The sequence below is a fragment of the Dermatophagoides farinae genome, chromosome 4, assembly GCF_024713945.1.
Source record: "Dermatophagoides farinae isolate YC_2012a chromosome 4, ASM2471394v1, whole genome shotgun sequence".
NCBI lineage: Eukaryota > Metazoa > Arthropoda > Arachnida > Sarcoptiformes > Pyroglyphidae > Dermatophagoides > Dermatophagoides farinae.
Genome location: NC_134680.1, coordinates 5689326 through 5705499, shown reverse-complemented (window position 1 = coordinate 5705499; position 16174 = coordinate 5689326). Strand labels below are relative to the sequence as shown.

The following is a 16174-nucleotide window of genomic DNA, read 5'->3' as shown; positions in this document are numbered from 1 at the left end:
ACATTCACCGTTTTTTCACTGGTTTTTTATTTGTTTTCTTTGTTTGTACGACATTATTTATTTTAGTTGCACGGGATTTTCCTCGACGATTTTTTGATGATTCGCTGTTAGTGGCGGTGGTGGTGGATGGAAATACAAATGGATCATAATCGTTATCATCATCATCATCATCATTATCATCATTCATTTTGGTTATTGGAACGGATTGTTTTTGTTTTTGTTGTTGTTGTTGTTTGTTTTTCGATGGTTTTTTGCCACCAACTTTGTTATCCGTCGATGAATTGGGCAATTTATTCACCTGAGGTGTTGATGTTGATGATGATGATGATGATGGTTTTGATTGCTGTGTTTTTGTTTTAGAATAAATATCATTATTTTGTTTATGACGAAAGAATCGATAATTACTTCGATCCATTGATTTATTCATTATATTTTGTTCTTGTTCATCTTCTTCTTCATTATCAGATATGATAAATGAACGTTGTGGTTCAATAAACAATGATTCATGATTATCATCATCATCATCATCATCATCATTCAGTTGTTGTCGAATTTTTTCAATTGAATCATTTCGATTAATCATAACATCTGTATCATTGAATGTATGCATAGAATTACCAATTGATTGTAATGTACGACTTGTATCATCAATCAAAATTGTTGTACTATTCATTCTTGATGGTGATGATCCATCCATGAATAAACCAAGATTATTAGTTAAATATTGTAATGATAATGCCATTGTATTTATTGTATCGGTCATATTCTGTAGATGTTCAGCCATTTCTGTTGTTTGATCGGTCAAACGTTTTAATTTATCATGAAATGATTGAAAAAACTAATGCAAAGATAAAATTTTAATTTTAGATTTAAAAAAAAAATTTCCAAACAATCAAACCTCATCGTTTCGAGCAAATTGTCGATGATGGTCATGATGATGATAGTCATAAAAATTATCACCACCACCACCACCACCATCATCTAATTCAATACGGCTAATGGATTTAAAACTTGGACGATAATCTCTTGGCATAATTTTTGGCAAAATTTGTAATATGAAATATGAAATATTTTAAAATTTTCAATGGCAAAAAAAAACAAATGAAAAAGAAAAAAATTTACCATTTTTATTAGATTAGAAAACATTTTTTTTTCAAACACTAATCTCTCATCAATATATATCGATTATAATCGCCATCTGTTGTGTGAATGTTGAGTAACAAGTGGAAAAAAAATTTTTTTTTATTTCAAACAAGTTTTTTTTTCAAGAAATTGGCTATTTACAAATCAAAAAAAAAAATGAATGAGTGATGGGAATTACATTATTATTATTATTATCGTTGGACTAATTAATGAACTGGGACCAAGGAACTAGGTGGTGGTTCGGATAAATATGTTTTGTGGGTGTGTGTGTGTGTGTGGACAATGAGTTTCTGTGTTTACTAATATAATAATAATTATTATTATTCGAATCCAGTCCAGCAGAGATTCAATAAATGTTTTTTTTTGTGTTTTTTTTTCAATTTTGATGGAAATATTATGATGTTTAATAGGAAATATCATAATCATCATTATAGGCACCACCATCATCACCACCATCATAACCACCGCCATATTCACCTGGTCCACGATAATCACGTGAACGTGATGGATAACCATGTTCAATACCACCATATTTATCACCACCGGATGCAGCCGAATAAGAATCATATGGTTCATATTTATAAGATTTATATGGAACTGGTACTGGATATGGTTCTTTCACTGGAACTTCATATGGAACTTTGACAACTTTTTTCACGACAACCGGTTCTTTTTTAATAACTTTTTTTGTTCTTTCAAAGATCCTGTGTGCGATGGTGATTTGTAGTTTTTGTTGGGATTGTGGTCACGAGAAATAAAAATTTCAGATATTTTAGATCAAAAATTAAAAACAACAAGAAAAAAAATAAATAAATGCAAACTTACGGTATTGGAAGTGGTAATGGCAATGGCAATGGTAAGATGAGTTTTTTCTTTGGTATTTTCGATAAAAGAATCAATGCAATTAATTCTTTCTTTTTTAATTTTTTTCCCTCCACCTGTTGATTGACATAGATGATGGCCACAATGACCACAGTGGCCAATAATAATTGAAACCAACGCATTATTGATGATGATTAAAATGAAACCAAAAAAAAAAAAAAAAAATGTTCACAGTATGTCGTTTGTTTGTTCGTTCGTTTGAATGATGATACAATTCGTTTATGATTTCGATAGCATCCGTATTGATCGGTTTTTATAGTGGGCAAAATAAAGCAGATAATAAATTGTCATTTCATCAAGACTCTTTACAGATAAAAACAACAGTAACAACAACAAACAAGATCATTTTTCTTCATTATTTATTTTTTGGACCTAACAAATACGAAAAAGAGTCATTTGAACTTTAACTGGATTTTGGCCCTTCCAAAAAAAAAATGAATTGATATTTCAGTTTTTTTTTCTTTTTGAAAACACGGAAATTTCGTTTACAATTTTTATTTATCGCGTTTTGTCGGTTCACATTACATATAGCTTATCATCTTTAAACATCTTCAGTATGGAAATTTTTTTTTCTTGTTTGCTTGTTTGAATATGGGGAAAAAAAACAACAAACTTGTCCTCGAATGTTTTTTTTTTCAATGTCCAATATGGTTTGTTGTTCGTGGTGTATCGATCAAAAAAAAAAAAACTTTTCGTCATTGATTATGGTAATGATTATGATGATGATGATGATGATGATAATGAGATAATCTTAAAACGTTCGAATTTTCAAACATACGTTCCGTTTTGTTTTGTTTACGATTTTCTATACAATCGATATATCGAAATCAAATATTCAAATGATGATGATGAATCTAGTTTTTTTTTTTTTTGATGAACACATGAGAAGAGAGATGAAAAAAAAGTTCAACCATTTGAAACATGGAATCAATCATGATCAAAAGGCTGATAATGTGTGTCTTGAACATATGATTTTTTTTGTTTGTTTTTTGTTTCACCATTCATATCATCATGATCATCATCATCATGATCATTTCTTTTCATTAATCAATTTTCAAACTTCAAATGTTTGTCCCAAATGAACAGATTGAGAAAATAAGTAAATAGTTCAGCAATTAAAAATCAAACATCATTCAAGACTACTGTGTGTGTGTGTGTGTGTTCCATTTTATTTTCACACATACACACATTACATATAGAAATGGTCATCATTGCTTCGAATAACGGATTTTGTCAAGTTTATTAACACACACACACACACACCTGTTGTAGATGATTAGATTTTGAAGATAATTTTCAATTTACTGTTTTTCATGAATCGTATTGTATCAATATATATTATTATTTGATGATCCTTGTATGTGATGAATATTATTATTGGCTGTAGATAAAATAAATGGTGTGTGTGTGTGTGTGTGTGTACACAATTTTCAAGAACCACTTGATAGATTAATAATGGATATGGAATTTTCCGTATTTATGATTTAAAAATTAAAAAAAAATAATAAAAAAAACTTGTTGATTTATCAACATTGAGTACATTGTTGACACATCATGTTGAAAATAAATAAAATCAATCAATCAATCAATCAATCAATCGATTGGTATAAATATAAAAATGATAATTAAACAACAACAACAACGGCAACGGCAACGGCAAATCCTGGATTAAAGACAAAAAAAAAATTTTTTTCTCGAAGTAATAAATCAATCGATCAAGAAGAAAATGAAATCAATATTTTTATTTGTATCATTATTCCTGATTATTGGTGGTGGTGGTAAGTATTTTTTTTTTTTTATTTGATTTATTGAAAAAAAATTTTTTTTTATGGCAATAGATGCATTACCATCATCACCATCATCGTCATCATCAGCATCATCAATTTCGACAGGAAAACGACAATTATTAATACAAATCATACAATCATTGGCACATAAAGCAAATGAATCTGGTCTTAACGGTGATCAGACGATATTCGAAACAGCAGCACAATTATTACAAACAAAAGGTGCCACAGATGATGATGAGACACAGATTTTATCATTTTTACAATTACAATTAATGGGACAAATGTTGAAAAAACCGAGTAAACTTTTTAAATGAAAATAAAGAAAAAAATTTTTGGTTTTACCTTAGTGATCATGGAATGAATGATTGATTGATCCTATTTGTTAATCCTTTGTTATAAAATATCGAGAAATCGATGCTATAAAAATGAATTGATTTCAGCTTGTTTTTGTATTACAATTTTTTTTCTGTTTTAAATCATCGAATCTATATATCACACAATGATGAAAATTCTTTTCCTTTTAATTTGTTTTGTGCCGATAATTCTTTCGTTGCCTATCGATCAATCTTTTGATCATTATTCATTAACAAATGTTGACGATTCACCTGATTCGACTATTAGTTTTTATCCGTCATTATACAATGTTTTATACAAGATGGCGGAAATATCAGCCAAACAAGCCAGTACTGCTGGTTGTAATGATGTGGAAACAATATTGAAACAATTCCATGATGTTAAAATGGATATTTATAATGATACAGCATTTCACGTTGCATTAAACTTACTTGAATCGATACGAAAAATGTGCAAAAATATTGGATGATAACCGATGGGGATTTTATCCACGATGAATCGGATATATGGATCAGATGTGCTTGATTTTTTTTTCATCGATGCTCACCTTGAATTTGTATATTTTGATAATTATTTTACTGTTTTTCAATGAAATAAAAAATGATGATGATGATGATGATAATAATTTTTCAATCGATTGCCAATCAATAAAGTTATAATCAATCTATTAATTTAAAGTGGTAAGAAAAAAAAGGTCATTTTTTTGTTGATTAGATAAAAATTCCAAGAATATTGTTTTTTTGTGATAGATGATGAATGATGAATGACAAGTGGTTTGCACTTGATCTTTGTGCGACAAGTGTTTGTTTGTTTGGTTTTTTTGTTCCAACTATAAAAGAATATGTTTTCTAAAAGAAATCTAAGCACATTTCTAATCGAGAAAAAAAAATTTGTTTTTCGTTTAAAAATAAATAAATAAAAAAAGCATGAAATTCATTACCGCTTCATTGTTGTTGTTGTTGTCGATGTCGATGGTGGTGATCATGACAACGATCGTTTCCGGTATGAATTAATTTGTTCTTGTTGTTTTGTTTGATTTGTTTTCATTTTTTTTCCAACAAAAAATCAAAATAGCCGACATTGAAATCGATAAAACCGAAGTAGTACTTATGGAAATTGTGGAAGAAATGATTCGACAAGCAAGACAATCCAGTACTGATTCAACAATAATTTCTATTGGTAATAAAATCAAAACATTAGTACTTACATCTGGTCTAAGTAATCGTGGTGATTTACAATTGATGATTGATTTAATTCGATTAACAATCGATGTTGGTAAAAATCAACAACCAAATCATTGATGATTATTGTCAACAATAGAATCTTAATAAGATTATTATTATTATTTTTTTGTTTTACTTATTTGTTTATTGAAAAATTTTTTTTTTTTTTTTTTTGGATAATAAATTCCATTCGAATTGTGAAAATATTCGATTCGAAAAGCTCAATATATGGCTGCTGCTATTATATGATAATAATTGCAGCAGCCATTTTGATTGTATTTACCATTCTAACCGGTTATAATAGCCACAATGAGATTCTGTCCACATTCGATTTGTTGTTGTCATCGTCGTCGTGGTCGTCGTCGTCGTTCGATTACTGAATCCATAGATGATGAATCTCAATCACCATCATTATCGATTAACAATGAACAATCATCATCATCATCATCATCATCATTAATATCCAAAGCTAAATTAGTAGATCCTAATATTATCGATTCTAAATCAAACGATAAAAATGTGAAAAACATTTTGATGATGGAATCGAACACGAATGTATCAAATAATAATAAAAGTAATCATCATCATCAGAATCAAAATGATAATACCGATCCAATGCATATGGCAATGATTAATGCAAGAATACGTTCAATATCATTATATTTGGCAAAAATTCAACAATCTGTACGACGAAAATAGTGGAAGAAAACAAGAACAAGAATTAGTAATAAAAAGAAATTGAAATAATAATAAAATAAATCGGATCATCATCAAAGAATTAAAATAAAAAAAATTCCTATTAAAATAAAATTCAAATCTTTGATAAAAGATGGCATTACAGAATCGGCGTTGCCGCATCATTAAATCTGTACATGATTAAAAAAAAAAAAAATAGTAGTGGTATGGAATTTGATCATATTGCAATTCCACTACCTCATATTTCATCAAAAATACGGTCAATTTCTCATATTACAAAATGATGCGAGCATGATGTATTAACTTTGTTCCAATGATATGTAAATTGTGTGTGTGTGTGTGTATGTTAAACATCATCTACAAAGAAATCGAGAATATCCGGTATTTTTTTGGTTGGTGCTGCTAATGGTCATCATCATCATCATCATCATCATCATTTGTTTTTGTTCGTGTTATTGGTGTGAATTCTTAATAAATTCTTTAATTTGATTCGATTTTTGTTTTTGTTAGGAATTTTTTGTTTGTTTTGTAAAATTGTTGTGAAGAATGCTTTGTGGTTTGATAGAATCTTATTAAACATTGATAAACAAAAAAATGATAACAATCATGAATGCAAATAGTGGAAAAAATCATCACAATAATCGTCGAAAACGACGAAATAAAACAAAATCAACAACAACGAAAACAACAACGGGAAAAAATGAAATTATTGTTAAAAATGATAACAATAAATCTATGATTAAGGAACATTCATCGAATGAACAACAACAACAACAACAAAAGCAGCGGAAAAATTTGAATGATCATCATAATAACATTATCGATGATAATAATATTATGTCAATGGAAAATTATAACATAAAACTTGATATGATCAATGATGATGATAATAATGAACAACATCGGAATAATAATGATAATGATGATGCTGATAATTATAATTATAAATATAATTTATCATTAGTAGAACGTTTATCAATGTTAACATTTGAATTACATTCAGATTTGATACAATTCTATGAATTATATGAACAACATTTGGAACCAATGTTATCTGATCCATTATTAATATCATCATCACAATCATCATCAACAATAACAAATGATTCATTAGAATCTATACGACAGCGACAATCAATGATTGTTGAACGTTTTCAAGAATGGCTTGCTATGGATGATGATGATGATGATGATGGTGATGATGACGACGACGACGGTGATGGTCAATCCAATGTTGACGAAGATGATGATGATGATCTAATCGATGAATCATTAGTATTGACATCATCAGGACAATTAGATGATGAAAATGATGAAGAACGAATTAATAAAAGAAAAATTCGTAAACGAATAATTATGAATAATTTAGCAGCTCGTTCACGTAAACATGCATATAAAGTACTACAATTTTGTTTACAAATCTATCTTGATCTTTATTTGTTACGGCAATTTTTTCGTGATATACGTGAAACATTATTGGTAGAACGTTCCGGTTATGAACAACAATTGATTGAATCATATCGTCAAGAATTAGATCTTTGTATTGAACATTTATTAACAAAAGAATATGTTGAAATGAAATGTTTAATTGGTAATGTTTGATTGATTTTTTTTTTTTTTTTTTGGTTAATTTTTACACATCTTAATTATTTGTTTATTTATTTTTATACAGAGGAATATTATAAATTTCGTAATCATCAACCAATATTACCATATCATCATTTTTCAATAAAAATGATTGAATGTGATCAAATAATGAAAACAAAATCAATATTAGCCGAATTAGATAAAGATGAACAGATACGATTTAAATTTATTGATCATTTAATTGAAGATTCAAAAACATTTACATTGGAAACAATGAATACCGATGTACTTAAAGATTGTTGTTCATTCATTTATTCAACAATGGAAAATAGTAGTAGTAGTAATACTAATGCTGATGCTGATGTTGATGATCATAATCATAATGATAATCTACAACCGTCATCAAATGATTCAAATGAATTACGAACAAAAGAACGATCGAAAAGATCGTCAAAATCGGCTACCAAATTGTCATCATCAGATGTACCGGTTAATCGTGAATTACTTGATGAGTTTGTTTTTCAAATGTATTATAAATATGTAATTGAAGCAATGGCAACGACAAATGTTCTTGATGATAATAATGGTGATGGAAAAAAATTACGTCTGGACACAGCATTAGCTAAAAGTTTGAAAATTCGTAAAGATAAAAGTATTGAATGTCAACTATGTATTGAACCTGTTCGATTTGAATCAATGCTTGAATTAAATTTACATATGAATGATTGTCATCCACCACCGCCAACATCGTCACCATTACCACCGATATCAACAACAGCAACATCAACAACGACTGTTATTCAAAATCAACAATCTACGGTAACGAAAAATAAAATTACAAATCGTCATTCACGTAAGAAAGGCAAGTTTTATTTTGAAATTTCAAAATTAAAATTGACAAATTTATCATTAATTGTCTTATATAGGATCGAAAAAGAAAATATCGAATCAAACAAATGGCTCATCAAATCATGATGATAATGTCAATGTTCAGGATGGTGATCGCGATAAAGATGGTCCAGCCAATTTGTTTATTCAATCTATGATTATCGAACAAGGTATAATATTAAGCCGAATATCAGGATAAATAATAAACTCTTTAAAATTGTTTTCATTGTAGTGAAAAAAATGGCTGCAAAACAAAAATCTCGTAATAAGAAAAATCAACAAACCGATGATAGTGATGGAAATCAAATGAATGACGTTGATAAACAAGTGAATTGTATGAAAAAATCCTCCAACGACAATGAATGCTCTGCTTATGATCAACAACAAAAATTGCTTGAAACTTGTATGTTTGATCCGGAAGAAGGATCTTTTGTTTTACCTGTTGAAATTATTCAACACCTTATGAATACGGATAATCCAAATTATTCATGGGAACAATTGGTCGTCGATATACAATCGGGTAATCTTAATTTTAATAATTCTTTGGAAAAAGTGTTTGATGATGATGGTGAATGTGTCGATTTGCCGGATGATTTCATTGATAATGATGATGAAAAATTGAAATTAGAAGAAACGTTACATCAAACCGATAAAATATCTGGTACGATTAATGGTCATCATCCGAATCAAACGGTTCAAATCGATTCGATGGTTAACATTGATGAGCAAACATTAAAACAATCAAAAATTCAACGACAACATCAACGAAATCATCGTCGATTATTACGAAAATTTGAACGTAAAATTTCGCGTCTTTTAACTGAAAAGGGTGATTGGAAAAATGAATCTGTGTGGTTGACGTTAAGAAATCGTGTTCGTGATGATTTCATTGAATTGATTCGAAAATCGGCAAATGGATTTAATGCCAATACTAGTACTATTACTACCACTACCACTTCTTCTGTTGCAACTAATGATGATCCAATTGTTACATCCTCAATTCAACCTTCATTATCATCATCACGACTGCCAGAGATTCGAACCGAATCAAATAATGATGGAAATCGAATCTTATCATCATCATCATCATCGTTGATATATAATGATCATCATAATGATAATCATCATGATCAATGTCGACGACGACAAGATTCATCAACGACATCATCATCACCACCACCACCATCATCGCTAGTACCACGACAAACGCAATCATCAGCATCGAAACAATTGAAAAATGATATGGTCAAATCATTTTATAATGAAAATGATAATATACCACAGATTTTATGTCGCCGTTGTCAGAATCGTAATTCAAATGCTATAATATGTGAACATATTTCTAAAATGGTACATCGAATTTTGAATAATCCAGTTTGAATATTTTAAAACTATATAAAATATACATATTCGAATAATGTATTTGTATGCATGCCTATATTATTATTATGATGATGATGATAAATAAAAATTTGGATTGAATAAATTTGTTGTTGCATTCCTTTTCCGGGTTGTTTTTTCAGTTTTATCGATTTTAACCAATTTTTTTTTCATTCATTCTATTCATTCGATGTTCATCTGATGATTTTATTTAAATTAATTATAATCGATCATTTTTCGGATGTTTTTTTTATTTGGTTTCCTTCGAATAATTTAATTTTTTTTTCTAAAAGTAAATTAGAAATACATCATTGATGTGGTGTGATTTATGATTTGTGACAATTAATTAATTTTTTTTTTTTTTTTTGATGATTAATGGCCAATTTAATTGCGTATCAATTGTTTTTCATCATCATCATATGTTTTGTTGTGTTAGCAACAGCAGTAAATGATTATAATCAAACAAATAATCATGATGATGATGATGATGATCAATCAATATGTGAATGTAATGAATCACATTCAATTGAAGTATTCCATTATCTGAATAATCTTTATGAACAGAATAAAAATGAACCAATTGTTAAACATGTTGATAGTTTCAATGATACAATGGCCATTGTTGATCATTTAGTGAAAATTGTTGGAAAAATTATCAATCTTGAAGTTGATCAACAACAAATGATGATATTGGCCGATATTGTTATCAATACAAATATTAGCAATGAATGTTTATGGTCATTGGCTAAAATTTCATCCGGTGTATTTGATCGTCAAATTTGGGCATTAAAATGTAAGCTTTTCCATTTTTATTCAATTGATTATAATATGGATTTTTATTATTATAAAATAGTTTTGGATGCATTTGGAAAATTTCCTACCGGCATTGCTGAAGGTTCATTTTCACATTTTGGTGAATATGATGAATGTTTAGAAATTGAACATCATCATCATGATAATGATGATGATCATTCGAATACAATTTATGGCCGTTATTGTTTAGCAAAAATTATTATTCCATATCCGCCTACATTCAATCCAATGTATCAACCATCAATAGATACATTATATGTTCGTCATCATTTTGAATATTTTATCAATTTTCTTCGATTATATAATCTAGATAATTATCTAACAATGCGTAAAGTAGTGGAAAAATTGAATAATCAACATGGTACATGGTTACGTCTCGGTGTTTGTTTTCCAACTGCATGTCAATCAAATGAATTTGAATTATTATTGAATGAAAGTATGTTTTTATTCCATTCATATTGAATATTGATTTGAATTTAAATTTCATTTTCATTTCAGTTTTTTATCCAGTATTCAAACTTCCAATTGAATTGGAACCAGATTGTTATGATCGCCAAACGTATGCACGAAAATCATATGATAATTATGAATTCTATGCATTGTAAGTGGATTTTTATTGAAACAAACGAAAAAAAAATTCTACAATTCTATTCCATTCGATATATAGAATAATATTATCAACCATCATTATTGTAAATCTCATATGTACAGCATGTCATTTCGGTTGTATTGCTTTCTGTTGTCAACCAATGACTGAATCAAATGATTCTACACCAATTCAAAAATTATTCTTTCGACTATCAAAATCTCAATTATTCAAATGGATCATATGTTTTTCCATTATAGCCAATACTGAAGCTTTATTCGATTTTCATTGTTATGATGATCCAATGATCAAACAACAAATGATGACTACAAATAATGATGATGATGATGATGATGATAAAAAATCAACAAAACAAAAAAATCATCATCATCATCATCATAAAACTATTGATCGATTTAAATGTATAGATGTTGTACGACTTTTTCTGGTCATCAATGTATGTGTGGATCATATGTTTTTGTTTCCACCATTTATGGCATTCATGTCATTCAAACGAATATTGAATTCAGTCATAACTAAAGCATATGATTATAATCGTTATTTTTTTGCCCGTAATATACTTATTATTGATACAATGTTTTTGATCAGGTAAAATTTCGTTTTTTTTTTTTTTTTTTTGATTATTACCTTGTTGTTTACAATTAATTTTTTGTTGTTGTTGTAATAGTGGCCTATTACTATCATATAGTTTATTACGAAAATTAGCCATCAATCGTGGTCGTTTTAATTATATTGTATTCACCATACGTCTTTGGTTGAAATATTCAATACCAATGTTTTTTATCGTTCAATTATTTTGGCTATTACCGCTTAGTGGTGATGGACCATTATGGAATATGGGCATGAAAATGTTGGTCAATACATGTAAAGAATCGGATAGTTTATTATCTAGTTTTACATATTTAAGCAATTATCGTATACGTAGTAATCAAAATGTATTTAATTTTGATCAAAAATTTGCATTGGTTAGTTGGTTGCATTTGAATTGATAATATATAATTGAGATAATCAAATTGGATTTTTTTTTCACCAATAAATATACTGTATATAGTGTAATCCACCTACATGGTTCTTATCGGCATTATTTCAATTACAAATCATTGGTCCATTGTTTATTTTGGCCATTTATCATTATCAAAGATTTGGATTAGGTTTGAATATTTTTATGGTTTTATTCGGCTGCTATACAAGCATATTACCTGATCATTTATTTGGTCAACGTACCTATATGGATGGACCATCATTTTCATCATTAGAAGAATTAACACATTCATTTGTTGCCTATCATATGGGCATTAATCAATATTTGATTAGTTTTTTTCTCGGCATCATAATTGGTTTTTTAATTATACAACGACAAATTCAAATGAATCCAAATCAATCAATCAATAATGATGATCGGAAAAAGATTATTGTAGAAAAATTATGGCTAAAACGAACATTGTGGATAATGGCCATTGTAGGATTAATCATATCAATATATTGGTTCATGACATTGCATACGATGAATGTGGCACCATCACGTACATCAATATTATTATGGTTTTCTATTGGCAAATTAATTGGCTGTTTATCGATTGCATGGATGTTGTATGAACTTTGTATTGGACAAGCTAGTAAGTGATGGATTTCATTTGTTTTTTTTGAAAAATTTAAATTTTTCTTTCTATTTTTTTTTTTAGTTATAATCGAAAAAATTTTCTCCATTCGTTTATTTCAATTTCTATCACGATTAACATTCGGTATTTATTTGCTACATTTTCTTCCATTAGCACATCGATTATTCACAGTACGTGATTCCTATGTGATGACGGATAAACTTTTGGTAATTTTTTTTCCCCGTTTTGGGTTTTTTTCCATTGAAATGATTGATTGATTGATTGATTTTTTTTTTGGTGTTCATCAAGTTTGAATTCATTTTGATCGATTTCATACAAACATCTATAATGGCTGCCATATTCTATGTGATAATTGAACGTCCATTCAATAATTTTACCACTATGATTGTTCTCAATGTTTGTTGATTCAATTTTTGTTTTTTTTTTTACTCTTTGATTGAATTTTAAATTCTCATTTTGTTGTTGTTGTTGTTTTTACAATTCCAATATATATTAGATTGCAACAATGACAAACAAATCTCATTGTAACGACAATATCATTGATCGAATCATCGATAACCATAACGAATGCATCGATTCTGCCGATATCAAGGATGATGATGATGGTGATGGGAACAAGAGAAAATTTTCTCAATATCATCAAAATGGCCATGACGAAATGACAGATGATAGCCATCAAAAACAACAATATCAATATCAATATCAATCACAGCATGCATCATCATCATCGATTGATCAGAATAATAATAATAATTCATTATCATTGTCACATCAAGTGATTAAAATTGAGATACAAGATCTAAAATTATCATTACCACAAGTGAATCTATTTACAGCCAATTGTGGTGATCGTACATAATCAACAACGAACAAATTCCCATAATACAAAAAAGGATTGAAACGAAAAAAAAAACATTGAATTTCAAAATCATTTGAGCCATTGAAACCAAATGTTGGCCATCATGATGATCATCATTGCCACCAAAAAAAAAAAAAAAAAATTTTAACAATTTATTACACACCATTTACGAATGAATAAATGAAAGGAAAAAAAACGATTTTTTTTTTTGGAATTTGATCCAATTTTTTTTCTCAATTTTCTTTCTCTCTCTCTCAAAAAAAACAAATTATTTTCGTTTTGTTCGTGAAACGAACAAAGAAATCAATGTCAAAGTCAAATATCCCGATCATTATGTCATCATCATCATCATGATGATCAGTTTTGTTCGTTCGTTCGTTTTGTTTTTTTTTTTTTTTTTTTTTTTTTTTTTTTTTTGGTCATTCATCTGTAATCATCTTTCGTTTTTTTTTCTTGTTGATTTCAATTATTTTTTTGTTTTGTTTTGAATTGCCCAAATTTTCAAGTTTAAAAAAAACTTGACAACAACAACAACAACAACAACAAAAAAACAATGAACACATGAGAAAAATGAAAAATTCAAACAAAAAAAATTTTTTTTTCAAGGTCAACTTATTCATGTTTTGTATTCCAGATATTTTTATAATTGCACGTTAAAATGACTGGACGATAAGGGCAAAGAGAAGGGTTAAACTCAAAACAATAACAACAACAACAACAACAACAATAACTGTTGACAGTAAATCTGAAAGTGAAACAGAAAAAAAATTTTTTTTTTTAAGAATTCAGAAGAAAAAAAACTTGAAAATTAATCATCATTGAATTGAATTTATTTTTTTCGAATAAATCATCATAAATCATTCGATGATGATGATGATGATGCATCCTGAATTCGACACATTTGTACACATTCCTTTGTGTATATATCTGTGCGCGCACGTAATTGTTTATGCAAAAAAATGTCAATCATCAATCAATAAATTTTTTTTTTATTTTTTTTTTGCCATTTTTATTATTCTCATGAATAATTTCCATGTTTCCATTTTTATCTTTTCTGGTTGGTAAGTTTTCTCTCTCTTCAACCAATAATTAAAAATGTACAGTAGTCAACAACAACAACAACAACAAGATTCAATCGTGTTTATGTTGTTTTGCGTTTCAAATTGTTGGTTTTTCAGCCAAAAAAAAACAACAACAACAACAACGATAACAAACAACCGAAACGCAAAACGAAACGAGAAGAATGGAAACAAAAAGAGATGATTGATGATTGATAATAGTCTGGGTTTTTTTTTAATTCATTCATTCATTGCTATTTGTTGATCATGAATCGAGGAAATTTTTTTTTCATTATTTTTATTAAATCGGATTAACTTTGACGATGTGTTCTTTCTTTGTCTTTATGATCGAGTGTTGATTACAAAATTATTCATTGCAAATTGATCAATCAATCGATTGGTCGATCGATCAATTGTTTATTCAAACGTTGTCATCGGAAATTTTTTTTTTTAGAAATAGGTCCCATAATGTTTTTGAAAAAAAACAACAAAGATTAAATGATCAATCAAAATTGTGAAAAAAACAAAAATGAAAAATTGAAATCAATCAACGGAAAAAAAACATTCTAAAAAAAATGAAAAGAAAAACAAAAACAAACGAATCCATTCACAATAATTCATCATCATCATCATCAAGCGATGGTCATCATACCTACTAAATAAATGGTCAGCATACCTTATGTTCAAACACCGAAAAAAAATTTCTAGAATAACTGATGCCTATGTGATCAATGACGATATCTTGTGATTTTTCTTATTTTGTCAAATGATTCTCTCTCTGCATACACAATCATCACACTTTCTCTATTAGGGAAAATGTCGATGATGATGATATAAAAATATTGGTTCGATTGCACTCACATAACAATGGTTGCCCCCCTCCCCAACAAAAAAAATCCTGAAAACAAAAGAGTTTTATTCTAGTAGTCGTTAAAAGAAAAATGGATGATGATGATCAAAAAAAAACGAATTTGGAAATGAATGAATGAATGAAGAAAAAAAATTTAAATAAAAAAAAAATACGAAATTCAAATAAACAAAAAAAAAACGTTTAAAAATCATTTAAAGAAAAGAGAAAAGTCTGATAGATGAATGAATGGATCGATCCAAGCCATCCACACAAAACGACAACAGCAACAAGTTTTGTGCCCATTCGCATCAAATTTTCTCTCAAATTTCAACATTGGTTGTTCTTGAAAATTTTTTTTTTTAGATAGGCAAAAAAAATTACAAATCAAATTTTAGAAAGTAAAAAAAAAAAAAAAATGCCCGCCA

At 28.3% G+C, this 16174-nt stretch overlaps 6 protein-coding genes across 6 annotated transcripts; 4 read left to right on the top strand and 2 right to left on the bottom strand.

Moving 5' to 3' along the window:
• Positions 1–4: 4 nt before the first annotated feature.
• LOC124490988 (uncharacterized) lies at positions 5–1101 on the bottom strand. The gene is made up of 2 exons (XM_047053573.2): positions 899–1101; positions 5–838 (listed from the first exon to the last, which is right to left on the bottom strand). Exons 1-2 carry the CDS (start codon positions 1031–1033, stop codon positions 5–7), a joined length of 969 nt encoding a protein of 322 aa, XP_046909529.2. The 5' UTR covers positions 1034–1101.
• A 111-nt stretch (positions 1102–1212) lies between these two features.
• Positions 1213–2429, bottom strand: LOC124500484 (uncharacterized). The gene is made up of 2 exons (XM_047064560.2): positions 1969–2429; positions 1213–1847 (listed from the first exon to the last, which is right to left on the bottom strand). The coding sequence occupies exons 1-2, from the start codon at positions 2145–2147 to the stop codon at positions 1547–1549; spliced, it is 480 nt and encodes a 159-aa protein (XP_046920516.2). The 5' UTR covers positions 2148–2429; the 3' UTR covers positions 1213–1546.
• Positions 2430–3645: 1216 nt separating this feature from the next.
• Positions 3646–4794, top strand: LOC142597512 (uncharacterized). The gene is made up of 2 exons (XM_075730818.1): positions 3646–3803; positions 3864–4794. The coding sequence occupies exons 1-2, from the start codon at positions 3752–3754 to the stop codon at positions 4127–4129; spliced, it is 318 nt and encodes a 105-aa protein (XP_075586933.1). The 5' UTR covers positions 3646–3751; the 3' UTR covers positions 4130–4794.
• A 206-nt stretch (positions 4795–5000) lies between these two features.
• Positions 5001–5617, top strand: LOC124489792 (uncharacterized). Its single transcript, XM_047052182.2, has 2 exons — positions 5001–5171; positions 5244–5617. Exons 1-2 carry the CDS (start codon positions 5096–5098, stop codon positions 5468–5470), a joined length of 303 nt encoding a protein of 100 aa, XP_046908138.2. The 5' UTR covers positions 5001–5095; the 3' UTR covers positions 5471–5617.
• Positions 5618–6514: 897 nt separating this feature from the next.
• Positions 6515–10049, top strand: LOC124490202 (uncharacterized). Its single transcript, XM_075730745.1, has 4 exons — positions 6515–7679; positions 7761–8537; positions 8602–8733; positions 8796–10049. Exons 1-4 carry the CDS (start codon positions 6683–6685, stop codon positions 9941–9943), a joined length of 3054 nt encoding a protein of 1017 aa, XP_075586860.1. The 5' UTR covers positions 6515–6682; the 3' UTR covers positions 9944–10049.
• A 204-nt stretch (positions 10050–10253) lies between these two features.
• On the top strand, positions 10254–14434 carry LOC124490200 (uncharacterized). Its single transcript, XM_047052662.2, has 9 exons — positions 10254–10736; positions 10797–11192; positions 11255–11357; positions 11424–11951; positions 12031–12328; positions 12415–12979; positions 13046–13188; positions 13271–13378; positions 13479–14434. Exons 1-9 carry the CDS (start codon positions 10319–10321, stop codon positions 13839–13841), a joined length of 2922 nt encoding a protein of 973 aa, XP_046908618.2. The 5' UTR covers positions 10254–10318; the 3' UTR covers positions 13842–14434.
• The last annotated feature ends 1740 nt before the right edge of the window (positions 14435–16174 follow it).